The sequence below is a fragment of the Xyrauchen texanus genome, chromosome 22 (assembly GCF_025860055.1).
Source record: "Xyrauchen texanus isolate HMW12.3.18 chromosome 22, RBS_HiC_50CHRs, whole genome shotgun sequence".
NCBI lineage: Eukaryota > Metazoa > Chordata > Actinopteri > Cypriniformes > Catostomidae > Xyrauchen > Xyrauchen texanus.
In genome coordinates, this window is record NC_068297.1 from 26,908,785 (window position 1) to 26,924,099 (window position 15,315).

The 15,315-nt window shown below is 40.0% G+C and overlaps 1 protein-coding gene across 1 annotated transcript; it reads right to left on the minus strand.

Moving 5' to 3' along the window:
* Positions 1-4,678: 4,678 nt before the first annotated feature.
* LOC127662508 (kinesin-like protein KIF3B) lies at positions 4,679-12,436 on the minus strand. Its single transcript, XM_052153712.1, has 8 exons — positions 10,720-12,436; positions 10,522-10,623; positions 10,308-10,430; positions 9,091-9,209; positions 6,397-6,513; positions 6,202-6,310; positions 5,057-5,214; positions 4,679-4,950 (listed from the first exon to the last, which is right to left on the minus strand). The coding sequence occupies exons 1-8, from the start codon at positions 12,157-12,159 to the stop codon at positions 4,851-4,853; spliced, it is 2,268 nt and encodes a 755-aa protein (XP_052009672.1). The 5' UTR covers positions 12,160-12,436; the 3' UTR covers positions 4,679-4,850.
* Between the last annotated feature and the right edge of the window lie 2,879 nt (positions 12,437-15,315).

The window sequence follows — 15,315 nt, forward strand, 5'->3', positions numbered from 1 at the left end:
GATAACTGCTCTGTACAATTGTGGTGAGAAGAATATCATATATATATATATATATATGTGGTGAGAAGAATATCATATATACAGTGAGGAAAATAAGTATTTGAACACCCTGCTATTTTGCAAGTTCTCCCAATTAGAAATCATGGAGGGGTCTGAAATTGTCATCGTAGGTGCATGTCCACTGTGAGAGACATAATCTAAAAAGAAAATCCAGAAATCACAATGTATGATTTTTTAAATATTTATTGGTATGATACAGCTGCAAATAAGTATTTGAACACCTGAGAAAATCAATGTTAATATTGCAATTACAGAGGTCAAACGTTTCCTGTAGTTTTTCACCAGGTTTGCACACACTGCAGGAGGGATTTTGGCCCACTCCTCCACACAGATCTTCTCTAGATCAGTCAGGTTTCTGGGCTGTCGCTGAGAAACACGGAGTTTGAGCTCCCTCCAAAGATTCTCTATTGGGTTTAGGTCTGGAGACTGGCTAGGCCACGCCAGAACCTTGATATGCTTCTTACAGAGCCACTCCTTGGTTATCCTGGCTGTGTGCTTCGGGTCATTGTCATGTTGGAAGACCCAGCCTCGACCCATCTTCAATGCTCTAACTGAGGGAAGGAGGTTGTTCCCCAAAATCTCGCAATACATGGCCCCGGTCATCCTCTCCTTAATACAGTGCAGTCGCCCTGTCCCATGTGCAGAAAAACACCCCCAAAGCATGATGCTACCACCCCATGCTTCACAGTAGGGATGGTGTTCTTGGGATGGTACTCATCATTCTTGTTCCTCCAAACACGGTTAGTGGAATTATGACCAAAAGTTCTATTTTGGTCTCATCTGACCACATGACTTTCTCCCATGACTCCTCTGGATCATCCAAATGGTCATTGGCAAACTTAAGACAGGCCTTGACATGTGCTGGTTTACGCAGGGGAACCTTCCGTGCCATGCATGATTTCAAACCATGACGTCTTGGTGTAATACCAACAGTAACCTTGGAAACGGTGGTCCCAGCTCTTTTCAGGTCATTGACCAGCTCCTCCCGTGTAGTTCTGGGCTGATTTCTCACCTTTCTTAGGATCATTGAGACCCCACGAGGTGAGATCTTGCATGGAGCCCCAGTCCGAGGGAGATTGACAGTCATGTTTAGCTTCTTCCATTTTCTAATGATTGCTCCAACAGTGGAACTTTTTTCACAAAGCTGCTTGGCAATTTCCCCGTAGCCCTTTCCAGCCTTGTGGAGGTGTACAATTTTGTCTCTAGTGTCTTTGGACAGCTCTTTGGTCTTGGCCATGTTAGTAGTTGGATTCTTACTGATTGTATGGGGTGGACAGGTGTCTTTATGCAGCTAACAACCTCAAACAGGTGCATCTAATTTAGGATAATAAATGGAGTGGAGGTGGACATTTTAAAGGCAGACTAACAGGTCTTTGAGGGTCAGAATTCTAGCTGATAGACAGGTGTTCAAATACTTATTTGCAGCTGTATCATACAAATAAATAGTTAAAAAATCATACATTGTGATTTCTGGATTTTTTTTTTAGATTATGTCTCTCACAGTGGACATGCACCTACGATGACAATTTCAGACCCTCCATGATTTCCAAGTGGGAGAACTTGCAAAATAGCAGGGTGTTCAAATACTTATTTTCCTCACTGTATATATATATATATATATATATATATACACCGATCAGCCACAACATTAAAACCTTCCTAATGTTGTGTAGGTCCCCCTCGTGGCACCAAAACATCACCAACACGCATCTCAGAATATCATTCTGAGATGATATTCTTCTCACCACAATTGTACAGAGCAGTTATCTGAGTTACCGTAGATTATCCGGCCATTTTCTGTTGACCTCTTTCAGCAACAAGGCTTTTCCATCAACAGAACTGTCACTATCTGGATGTTTGTTGTTTTTGGCACGATTCTGAATATTAAATATTAGAGACTGTTGTGTGTGAAAATCCCAGGAGATCAGCAGTTACAGAAATACTCAAACCAGCCCATCTGGTACCAAATAACACACTGCAAAGTTATGGTGGTTTCAGTTTGTTAATATGTAGGCACTTGATTTATGCACATTTTGTGAATGTCTCGCAACATATCTAATTCAAATCACTGTTTTTGTTTTGTTTTGTTTTTACTTGAATTTGACATGCAGGCAGTTATATTGTGCAGAGGGTTTATAATATGTAATGTACAAATAAATAATCATCTGAGACTGTAAAGCAAACAGATACAAAATCAAATGATGCATGAAATGCTTAGTAGTATGTAAACATTTTATAAATATAAATATAAAATAATAATAATACTAATCACACACATTTATCCTATTAATCCCTCTCCACTGCTCATCACCGAGAGCCTTCCAAAAAGGTCAGATAGCAGCCCCACTTCATATTAAACACCCCCAGGTTGCCTAGCCTTCTATCTGACATCTCCTCAAATGCCGCCACCCTGCCCATCTCCTCGCACCACTCCCAAAATGAGACCATATATATATATATATATATATATATATATATATATATATATATATATATTCTAGAGTAAATCTTATGGACTGATGAAAAAAATTTAATAGTCCTTACCAGATGGGTTCAAAAGTCTCCAAATATGTGTAAGACCAAGATTTTTACACATCCTGAGAAATGTCAGTGTTGCTCTAGGGGGCTTGCACACTTTTGCTTCACTATGATCAATAGATTAAAGTCTCCTCCCAATATTATATCATGAGGGGTGCCAGCGGTTTGCAACATCCCTTCAAGATCTATAAAAAAAGACCTGATAATCAGCGTAAGGTGTGTAAATATTAGCCAATATCAACCTTTGCCCTTGAATTTCTGCTAAAACAATAATGACTCTTCCTAATTGATCTTTAATCTGTTTGAGACATTTGAATTGTAGATGATTACTTATCAGTGTAATGACTCCCCTCCTCTTACTTGAGACAGCACTAAAGACAACATGTCCACCCCATATCTTCCCAAACTTTTCAGCTTCCTGCAGGAAAGATGGGTTTCTTGAAGAAACACTATATCACATTTCTTACGTTAAAGAAAAGAAATAACCTTCCTTCTTTTTATGGGGTGCCCCAACCCATTCACATTCCACGTGGAGAGAGACAATCCACTCATATTAACATTTGACTGTAAGGGGGTTAAGAGGAGGAGGCGAGAACCGGCTTGTCAATATAAATAATAATTTAATTAAACTCAAAACAAAAGCACAAACATAAATACACACATGACGGACATGCCCGTAATTCTCTCTCTCTCTCTAACCTTCATCTCGCCGTTCACACGTCCAATCCTCGCATGGTGTCACGTGACTCAAAAATTCCACTTTCTAAACTTAACAAACTTGTGTCTTCAGTGCCCAAATGCTTTATAAGTGTTATCAGAAGAAATGGTGATGTTTCACAGCGGTAAACACTCGACTGTCCCAAATTATTTTAGAGGGTGTTGCAATCATCTGATTTGAAATGACGGTACATTTAAAAAACTATGAAATTCACAATGTAAAACATTATTAAATAATTAGTTGTAGTGCTTTCTATATAGCAAATGTTGAATATAATGTACAAATCACTCCTTTTTGTTTTAATTAGCATTTCTCATTCTGTCCCAGCTTTTTCGGAATTGGGGTTGTACCAAATAGGATGAATAAATTATGTAACTTGTGTGTCTTGTGTTAGCAGGGATGTAAGAACTTGAGGGGATCATCCACTAAAAATTACCTTTGGACAAGTTGGTTAAAAGTAATAAAAAAATGGCTAATAAAAGTGAAGTTAATTCTGAGAAAAGGACATTTGTTTGCAGATGCCTCTTGGTTTGATGTTTGTTATATAATGCAATGCCATTTCTAAATTTTAAGAGTACCTTAAGCCGGGACTCAAACCATTTTGTCCCTGGTCTTAAGTTTCCAAATAATTTTTGGGGGCACTACATTTATGCATATTTATCTAAATATTTATGTACATGATGCAAGTTTGATGTTTGTGGGTGTGCTTGTGTGAGTTTAATAGTTGACGCTTGGCCAAACTTGTGATCAAACACCCAGAGCTCTGAAATTAAAGTGGTCTACAATGGCATGTAATATAGTCATACAAGATATGGTATACTAGCATCCTTATTCAAAGCCGTGTTTATTTTTTACATTGCCTTTCATTTTTAATATGCTCCTGTTTCAGCTCTTGTCTGTCTGGAGTCACCTGTGCAATTACACTGTATAAACCTGAATATGTACACTATATATTTTTTATGAGGTAACCTAAAATGTGCTTAATGTGGTAACACTTAAACTAACTGGGTTTTATTCAGTTAAAACATTTTTTTATTTAATCTGACTTAATTTATTTGTCAAATTAGTTAATTTTGTATTTTTTTGTGGTGGGTTAGATCAAGTAGAAAAATCCTCAAAAAATGATCCTTAAGGTAAGTATAGCAGGTTACCACTTTTTCTATTTCTATTTATTTTACACCTTACTTATATTATTTTTTTGTCCATTATCAAACAACTGCTAATTTTAATCTATACTTAACCTTTGTATATGGTATATAGACCAGATAATAGTTTTATACACATTAATTTTTTTATGATACATTTATTGTTTTCATTTCTGTTCAATAATGACATCACTTCAAAGCAAAAAGCTTAAACAGGATACACTTGCATTTTCAAGTATATAGTAGACAGTTGTGCTTAAAATCAGTGCGCAAATCCACAGCTAAATCAGTGATACAAAAGACAAATGACCTAGCTTTAAAAGAGCAAAGAATAATTAAATGTGCTTTCTATGCTTCTGTTCCTTGAATGATTAATACACTGTACAGGCTCATGGTTGGTGGGTTGCCGCACAGGCCCCCATTGTAGAGGCTGGACATTGTGACCCAGGGCTGGTTGATGAAGAAGCAGATTGACTTGGCCCTTGGTACCTTGAGGAGGAAGTTAAAAACAAAGGTTTAAATGCTGATATTTTCAGCTTTCAGGGTAGCAGCTGAATATAGCCAATAGTGGACGAGAAACATGCAAGGTATTCACCACGATCTTGCTTTCATGACCCGTGAAGCAGTCGTCCTCTTTCTGTAATGGCCAAAGTCACAAATCAAGTCTTGGGTCCTTATTTCTGACCTTTGAAGGTCCAGAGAGACCATGGTAGGTTGAGACATGTCCAGTTCCAGAAGCATGATGTTCTCAGCCTGGCCCCCCCACCCCAAAAAAAATTAAGCAAATATTGAAGGGTTTATCTGTGTGCACAATGCCTCACAATTATAGCAGATTTAATAAAAAATATATTTTTTTTTGTATAGGGAAGGAGGTATTGCCCCAAGTGAAGGAGTTCAAGTACCTCAGGGTCTTGTTCACGAGTGAGGGGACAATGGAGCTGGAGGTTGGCCGGAGAATTGGGGCAGCGGGGGCGGTATTGCACTCGCTCTATCGCACCGTTGTCACGCAAAGAGAGCTGAGCCGAAAGGCAAAGCTCTCGATCTACCGGTCAATTTTTGTTCCTACCCTCACCTATGGTCATGAAGGCTGGGTCATGACCGAAAGAACTAGGTCATGAGTACAAGCGGCCGAAATGGGCTTCCTCAGAAGGGTGGCGGGCTTCTCCCTTAGAGATAGGGTGAGGAGCTCAGTCATCCGTGAGGAGCTCGGAGTAGAGCCGGTGCTCCTTTGCGTCGAAAGGAGTCAGTTGAGGTGGTTTGGGCATCTGGTAAGGATGCCCCCTGGCCGCCTCCCTAGGGAGGTGTTTCAGGCACGTCCAGCTGGGAGGAGGCCTAAGGGAAGACCCAGGATTAGGTGGAGAGAGTACATCTCCACACTGGCCTGGGAACACCTCGGGGTCCCCCAGTCAGAGCTGGTTAATGTGGCTCGGGATAGGGAAATTTGGGGCCCCCAGCTGGAGCAGCTGCCCCCGCGACCCGAATTTGGATAAGCGGTTGAAGATGGATGGATGTATATTTTTGTACAGTTTTGTTGCATTTTTACTCTCTTTTTACATTGCCATTGCACACAGTAATTTATTACTTTTTTGCTGATTGCTATACTTTTAAACAAAAAGAACAATTTAAAAAGTTACAAAATAATTAACTAATAATACATAAAAAAAATAACCTTTATTGTTTCATACTATTCTAAAAAGACTCAACAAAGACAATGATTTCGTATCTCTGCACAATACCAACCCTGTATCTAGAAGGAGAACCGGTTGCCGCAGCAACTTGTGCATACTGACTAAGCGGTCTCTTGTATCCCACTACTGAAGTTGGCCTTCGCCTGACAACAGGTGTGTTACTGGAAAATGAGAAAATGAATTATTGTTAGAGATAAGCATATCATCATAACGGTCTTGTGATGTTTGGAACAGTTATTTTTCTTACTTTTCTGAAGGGAGTAGTGGTAAGACTCTCCACTGGTCTTCCTCGCTGTCAAAGTGGAGACGATTTATGATCTTATTCTTTTCCTCATGAGGAATGAAGTTCTCGATAATGAGGTTTCTGGAGAAAAAGGACAAACAATAAGAACAAAATGTGTTAAGCCGACAACACAAACATCTATATGGAATAATACTTGTGCCACTTGGACCTGAATTTGAAAATGCGTACTTGAAATGAAATATGTATTTGTGCAACAAGGACTTGAATTTGAATGTACTTGAAACTGAATATGCATTTTGAACTTGGATTACAGTACATTGATTCCAGTTAAAAAATGGAGTCAGGTACAATTCAGGTTTTATATTCAGATTACAAAAATATCTGGGGTACTCTGACAAAGAGATCCAGGTAGCTTGTATGTCATCAAACTAAGGGAAGGAAGAACAGCAGTGGCCGAGCAAGAGCCACCACCTATCTCAAGGATTAGCTACTTGTTTTGCCCTAGAACTGCATTGTGATTGGTCAGACTGATCTCACATTAATATCAGAAACAGTAAGTTAACTTTTCTTTAGCTAAAATCAGACTGTGCTTACCGAAATGTGAAACACTGCCCCCAGTGGCCAAAGCAGTAAGTGATGTTTGGTGTATGAGAACATGTGAGCTCCATTTTCAGATTGTAATGTCCACAGAGGGGCGCCAAAAGTGAGTTGGGAAAGGAGTTGTTTTCAGCTGTACGGGCTGAAATACAGTAAGGTTGAATGCATATTTTATAAACAGTACCCCAAACAAAAACCTAAACCTAACCACCAGTGGAGTAGAAATGAAATGTTAAAAGGAAGAATGCAACCTTTGAATTTCGCTCGTCACTTATTACGTTTACGCAATTACTTCCTTGTTTCAATGTGGGATCTGGACCCAGGTCTCCAAAGCTGCTGACGAAACACACTTCCGGTCACGGCACAGGGGAAGGTAAGCATGCTGGAGCCAATGCAAACATGTCTGATAGGAGATGGCGCTTATCAGTAGGTCGGCATAATGTGGCCGATCCTAGGGTACCGGAACTCTCGGAAACAATTCGACTTGTGATCGTGTGATCATGTTGGATTGGTCAAGAAGTAGTTTTATTACTTACTGGATATCTTTAAGTAGCCTACCCTGGATGTCTTCCTTGAATTTACCTGAATATAAATATAAAACCTAAAATATTAATTGTATTATCTGAAATTTTGGAACCTAAGTGTGTATTCAAAATCTAATTTCAAGCCACATACATTTAAATTTCAAGTTTAATGTAATCCAAGTTCAAAATGCATATTAAATTTCAAGTAAACATATAAAAATTGAAGTCCTAAAATTACAATTTAAAGGATTAGTTCACCCAAAAATGAAAATTATTTCATTAATTACCCAACGTCATAATATCCCAGGTGTGTATGACTTTCTTTCTTCACCAGAACACATTTGAAGAAAAATAGAAAAATATCTTAGCTCAGAAGGTCTTTAAAATGCAAGTGAATGTTGATTTCTCTTTTAAAGCTCCAATAATCACAGGCAGTCAGCATAAACGGCATCCAGACGACTCCAGCGGTTTAATGAATGTCTTCTAAAGCAATAGGATCGCTTTTGGTGTGAAAATGATAAATATTTAAGTATTTTTTAAACTCTAAATCATGCTTCCGTTATGCAGCGGTATGCACATGACATAATCACTTTGGCATTTGAAACATGCTAGAACTGAGGCATGTGTGTGTGTAACACAGATAATGATGGGCAAGGAGGAGGCGAGAACCGGCTTTTCAATATAAATAATAGTTTTAATGATAAACTTAAAAGAAGACATAAACACACACATGACGGACATGTCCGCTAATTATCTCTCTCTCCCGCACGATACTCTGCAGTTGACCTTTAAACCTCAGCGGCTTGATTAGCCCAATACGGGACCGGGTGTGTATGATCACGACCCGGCCCCGCCCTCCGCCCTGCCACAGTGTGTCACAGCCAGAAGAGCAGCACTGTTTACAAGCGAGAAAGAGGAATGCTAGAGCTTGGTTGGGTTTGGTTTAGATCTGTATTTATCTGTTTCTTTACTCACAATGGTGCATTTGTGTCCTTATCCTGGATGTCTCAACCGAGTGGAAAATGTGAGATTGCATATGTATCATGGCAACACGAATATGTCACACGAGAGACTGCTTAGACTCCACCCTCTCAAAAATTGGAAGCGCTGGTTTATGGTTAAAAAGTAGTTAAATACTGATGGTGATGCATTTTGAATTGGTAGTTGTGATTAAATTATAAGATTAGCGCTGATTTAAGTAATTACAAATGAGTTTTTTCGCATCAAACGTGATTGTATCACTTTAGATGACATTCATTTAACAGCTGGAGTTGTATGAATGACATTTATGCTGACTGTCTGTGATTTTTGGAGCTTAAAAAGGGAAATATCCATTCCCTTGCATTTTAAGGACCTACTGTTTCTTCAGATGAGTTCTGGTGAAGACAGAAAGTCATACACGCCTGGTTTAATCACGAGGGTGAGTAAATAATGAGATCATTTAAATTTTGGGGTGAACTATCCCTTTAAGTCCTTGTGCCACAAATATCATTGTCTATGCATGCAAAAAGATTGTGTGATGTTGTAGCATATTTCTGAGTTAGTCTTAGAGCATGAGACCAGGTGTTGGACATACTTGAATTTCATTTCTCTTGTCAGCTCATTCAGTGTTTGCTCCAGTTCCTGCCTCATTGTGACATGTTCATTGATGATGTCTCCAATCTCAGACCTTGACAGCTGCAGCTTACTGTAAAACTGTGAGACGAACAACCAATGTAATTTTGCATTGAAAACAAGGCATTGTATTAACTATAACAGCACTAAAATGTTTTTTTTTTTTTTTTTAATAAATCTTAAACACACTATTCACAACTTAGCTCTCAAAAAAAGGTTTTGTCTTAAGTCCTTTTAAAGTTCTACCTGATAATTATACAGTAAGAATCAAACATGGGCATGTTAAAGACATAAAGTAGTAAATACAAAACTGCAACCTGCAATGGTCTTAAAAACACTATGAGAAAGAAGAACAACTATTTTATTTATTGAACACTGGCTCAACCTTTTGAACAGACTAAACTAAATGAACTAAAACTAAAGAACTAAATAAACTACTTTATGTCATGTCTAAAACAGCCACATAAAACCTGTATCATGACCATTAATACAATAAGGTCCTAAATATCAATACTTATTACACAGCTCTCTGAAACACTTGATTCTGATTTGTCAATGGCGCCATCTAGCGATTTGATATTTTTGAGTAACAACTGCACATCTATTTATCAGACCGCACATCCGGGTTTTGCGAGCCATCTTTCCTGCAGTTTGGATCACTGTACGATCTCTTCAAGTGAGCTAATGACATATGTTTCACGTGCATGTATTTATTTATTTGGCAATTTGTCTTTTAATTTCACTGGTTAATGATCAGTCAGACAGTCATTAATTACAAAATAAACCCCAACAGAACTCTGATGCAATCCGGACGTGGATTTCAGCTGGTCAGTGATTTATTTCTTCTCACATATTTACATAATTTTAAGTTCCATGTACTTATTTATTTGGTTAGTAGGTTACTAACCAAATAAATAAATAAATAAATAAAAATAGTAAGCAAAATAATAATGTGCAGTCAGCCAGTTGTTATCCATTTTGCGCAGGGGTCCTCCTGATCACCCTGTCAGGGTTTATTTGGCGATAACAACCGGCTGAATGTACATTATCCCTTACTTAACTGTTGGATAAAAAGATTAGTACAATTTGCCCAATTTATATGTTTTGTGTGTAATACAATGAGTACTGTGTGAATGCATGAGTTTACAAGTTTACTAATAGACATAAAAGATTACGCACCTTTCTTAGCTTCTTGGTCTTAAATTCCACCTCTTGCTGTAGTGAGGAGAACGTCTCTTTTAGTTCAATTGTCTCTTCATCTTGATCAAACATCAGCTGCTGCATCTCTAATTCCATTCTCTCCTAGCAGGGTTTATTACCAACACTTATCAGATTCTGATCCTTGAAATGCTTTTATGCAGGTATGCTTTGATTATGTTTTCACTACTGTTACCTGCTCAGCAATTTCCTGCCTCTTCAGTTCCAACATCCTCTGCTGTTCATTGGTGTGGTCAATGATGTTTTTCCCTCCAACCAAAAGTTTACTTTCCATAGCCTACAAACAATCATGGCGCACAGAATAATATATCAATTATGATTAATATGATCTATAACTTTGCATGAAGAGAAGAGCTGAGTGGAAAAAACTAACCTTATACTTTTCAATCATGGTTGCTATAGCTTGTTGCTCCTTTAGCAACTCTTCAACAGTCTTGGCTTTCTCATCTAATGTGCCAAGTTTCCTGCTGAAATCGGGTTTGTAATTGGCAGAGGTCTTCGCAATCTGCTGCTTCCACCAATATTCCTCTACACTCTCATCCTGTTCTGTCTTAACTACCCCCACCTCTCCATCTCTGGGAGGATCCACCTCTCCACTACTCATGCTCCTCTTCATCTGCATACTATTTCTCCTCTGTCTCCTCCTTGCTTTGGCCAGCATCCCTCGTTCCTCAAGCTGCACCTTCAAATGGGCTATTTCCTCTTGAAACTCACGAAGCAGTGCATCTTTGGGGTCCTCATTGATTTTTGGCTTGTTCCTGATGTTCTTCGCTCTGTTAGCATACCTCAGTGTGGTAAGAGTCTCATCATAGTGGCATGAAGCTGGTCCAATTGTGGCCACCATAACTGTTTTGGAGTTGCCTCCAAGGGAGTCCTGTAACAGGCGGGTGAGTTTGGAATCCCGGTAGGGAACGTGGGTACTCTTCCCATCCACTAGGGCTGAGATGACATTTCCAAGGGCAGAAAGAGACAAGTTTATTTTTGCAGCCTCTTTAAACCTCTGTCCCTCTACACCTGTTTTGCTTTGGCGCTCACTGCCAGCCAGATCCACCATGTTTAACTTTCCAACACGAATGTGCTCCTCACCATCGATGCCCATTTCACTACATTCAATTGTAATCATGAAAATCGCATGTGATCTTGAACTCCGCTCATTCATGTTTGTGAATCCAACAGATCTTGACTGGTTCCCCAAGTTCATGACATGTTCGATTTCCTTTATGTTTTTGGTCACCACAGATGAAAGATCTCTGACATAGACACCTAACTCTGGATTTTCCTTAAGATCAAGTTTTTTGCTGTCATCCTTGCACAGGAGATCTCTTATCTCTTCTTGATATATCTCAATATATGACACTCTCACAAGATACTGTTGATTCCGAGATCTGGATATTTGAGTGAAAATTTGCTGAAATGAATTTGGGATGACTCCCCTGGTCTCTGGGTCTGTGGGCACACCTTCCATTGTATATGTTTTGCCAGTGCCAGTTTGGCCATAGGCAAATATAGTTCCATTGAAACCAAGCAAAACAGAGTCAATAAGAGGTTTGCATGCATAATCATACAACTCGTTTTGTTTTGAACGAGTGTCATAGACTGCATCAAACGTGAATGTTTTCATGAGGCTTCCGGATGATTTTGGTTTACGCACGTTCACCTGTCCCAGTCTGACATCTACTTCAACAATTCTCTCTTGATTCATCGCTTCTTCTTTCTTGTTTAAAGGGCGGCACCGCACCACAACCTTGACAGCCTCTGATGTTTTGCCAATCGACATAGAGCGTGCTCGCAACGGGCTGTTTTTCTTCATCATCTTTCTGAAAACAATTTACAAAGCCTTTGCGTCTTAAATGTTCTGCTATGTCATAAATGGACGAGGAAACATGGAAACGGTGTGATCAGCCATAAAATGCACACGCCATGCAGAATAAAATATACCCTTCAGAATGAGGCGAATGCATGTCCATCACATGGAAACTAGCGCAACACATCTTGGTCCAACGCCCAAGTTAGGGATGATGCTCCGTCTTCACATGCCGCTCCATCCATTGAGCTCCACAGAAAGCGAGCATCGTTCATCTCCTGCTCTGTCAGTACACACCCTGCTCCGTCACAGACAATAGAGCGAGCGAGTGCGTTCACGCGCGCCAGGATACTGATAGGATAAAAATCATTTGTATTCTTCTTCGCTTGAGATGGTGATGCATTCTGAGTCGGTTGCTGTGATTCAATTATAAGATTAGCACTGATTAAGTAATTACAAATTAGTTAACCTATAAAATATAATCAGTTTATGACGGTTTGGGGTAGCCCAAAAACAATCATAACATTTTAGTATCAGGTTAGCCTATTTTTTCTAATCTTATGATAGAGGATTAGCCTATAAACAAAATGCCAACATCAAACATCATCTATTAGGGTAGACCGATTTTGGAATGCCCAATTCCCAGTGTCCCCGTGATGGCGTAGTGACTCGCCTCAATCTGGGTGGTGGAGAATGGATCTTTGTTACCTCTGTGTCTGAGACAATCAATCTGTGCATCTTATCACGTGGCTGTGCGTTACAGCAGAGACGTAGCGCATGTGGAGGCTCACGCTATTCAACGCAGCATCCTTGCACAACTCACCACAAGCCACACCAAGAGTGAACCACATTATAGCGACCACTAGGAGGTTACCCCATGTGACTCTACCCTCCCTAGCAACTAGGCCAATTTGGTTGCATAGGAGACCTGGCTGGAGTCACTCCCTGGAGTCGAACTCACAACTCCAGGGATGGTAGTCAGTGTGTTTACTCGCTGAGCTACCCAGGCCCCCGCCATAAATTCGTTTAACACCACCAATATTTTTAAAGCCGCTAACGCATATATGTCAATCGCGCAAATGGCGCTAATGTCACATGCATTACCGTTCAGGAAAACAGATGGTGGGAGACATTATGCTTAGACCTGCGCCAAGCTATTTATCAATGAAGCAAAGCAGTAGAACATGCCCGCAAAGTACACATAAAGCTCGTAACGTTGTAAAATCATTGCAGCGCCATTTGAACACCAGCATTGCACTGTTGAGGTGCGGTGCGAGTGAGAGGCAAAAGTTGTGAGACGTGGTGCGAGCAAGATGTGATCATCTGTGTTCCACGACTGCTACCGGATCCTTAAATAACATATAACATGTGAGTAAGGGCAGCCGGTGGAGTTTCTGGTGTACCCTGGGGAGTTGGTACGAAATATGTGTTTAGGGAGCGCCGGTACTGATTAGTCTAACAGAAACCCTGCTGCTGTCTCCAAGGTTCTGTCACAGTGTCGCGGTTTGATAGTGCACTACTAGCCAATGCAGAAGTTGGAGACATTGCTGGAACCCTGCAGGTAATCTACACTCACCGGTTACAATTGTGACCAGGGTCTAAAATAAGTTTTAGATGCATTTTGCACAGAGTTGTCAATTGTAAATGACAGTGCAGAGTTTTTAGCATGTCTGTCAAAACATCATAAAAAGAAGCAAATAAATCCTATCTCTTATTAAATAAAATATCTCTTCAGAAGACATGGATTTAACCACTGGAGTCTTATGGATAACTTGTATGCTGTTTATGTGATTTTTGGAGCTTCAAAGGTCTGGTATTTTTCTAGATATTTTTCTAAAAATCTTTGTTCCTGTTCTGCAGAAGAAATAAAGTCATACGCATCTGAGGGTGAGCAAATGATGAGAGAATTATCATTGAAATTGCATATCACCCTGCAGCTCAAGACTGATTGACCACAGAAGCTAAGCAGATTTGAGTCTGGGCAGTACCTGAATGGGAAAACTAAGGTTGCTGCAGGATGAGGTGTTAATGAGGCCAGCAGGTGGTGCTCTCCCCTTGGTCTGAGTGGATCATAACGCCCCAGTATAGTGAAAGGGACATTATACTGAAAAAAAGGCACTGTCCTCAAGATTCTCACTCTCTGTGGTCATTACAAATCCCAGGGCACTTCTTGTGAAGATTAGGGGTGTAACCAAAGTGTGTCCTGGTCATACACCCCCCCCCCCCACCAACCAACCCTTTTCAATGGCCTCCTTATAATCCCCATCCATTAATTGGCTCTTTCACTCTACTCTCTCCTCTTGTCTCCACCAGCAGCTGGTGTGTAGTAAGCGCACTGGCATACTATGGCTGCCGTTGCATCATCCGGGTGGATGCTGCACGCTGGTGGTGGTTAAGAAGAGTCCCCTGTTCATTATGTAAAGTTCTTTGAGTGTACAACTAGTACTAAAGTACTATTTTGGCAACTGTTTAAAACAGTTTGCAGTGATTGGATATTTAATCTTATAGAACTATGACACTCCAACCTTATCTGGCACAATTGACCTCACTGCCAACTTTAGCTGAAATCACCATCAATTATGTGAGGATAGTCTGTTTTATTAACGCTCTTTAGAGTTTACTTTGGAGTCATTTTCATTCATTTGCATACAATGTCATAGGCACGTGCATTGATGTCTACACAATGCCATTACAACTTTGTTTGAATGGCTTTTTATTTCCTCACACTGGCCATGTGACTCCAGAGTCTTGCAAAGTGATTCCGCCAATGGGGACACAAGGGAGTGCGTTTCCCCCCTGACTCAGACTGTGTGGAGTAGTTTACCGGTCCGGGTGCAAAAGCCTTGCACTCCGCCAGAGTTGCAGTTGGAGGTCCACTGGTGTCTTTTTATTCCATTGTCACTTTATGGCAGCTGATGTCACGCGCCGGTGTTTTTCTTTGAAGTTGAACGAATATTTCGTGCGTCGCGCAACTTACACGAACTGCATGAATTCGAGAGTTGCTAAATGCGACAGCGTACACGCGTTTTTGCTTCTCCAGAATAATCTAATGTTTAACGGCGTAGACATCTAAATACTCATCTTTACGAAATGTGAATTACTTTAAATTCACAAAAAAAAAAAAACCATTTCCCGTAACGCATTAATTTGTGAGGACGAAATAAT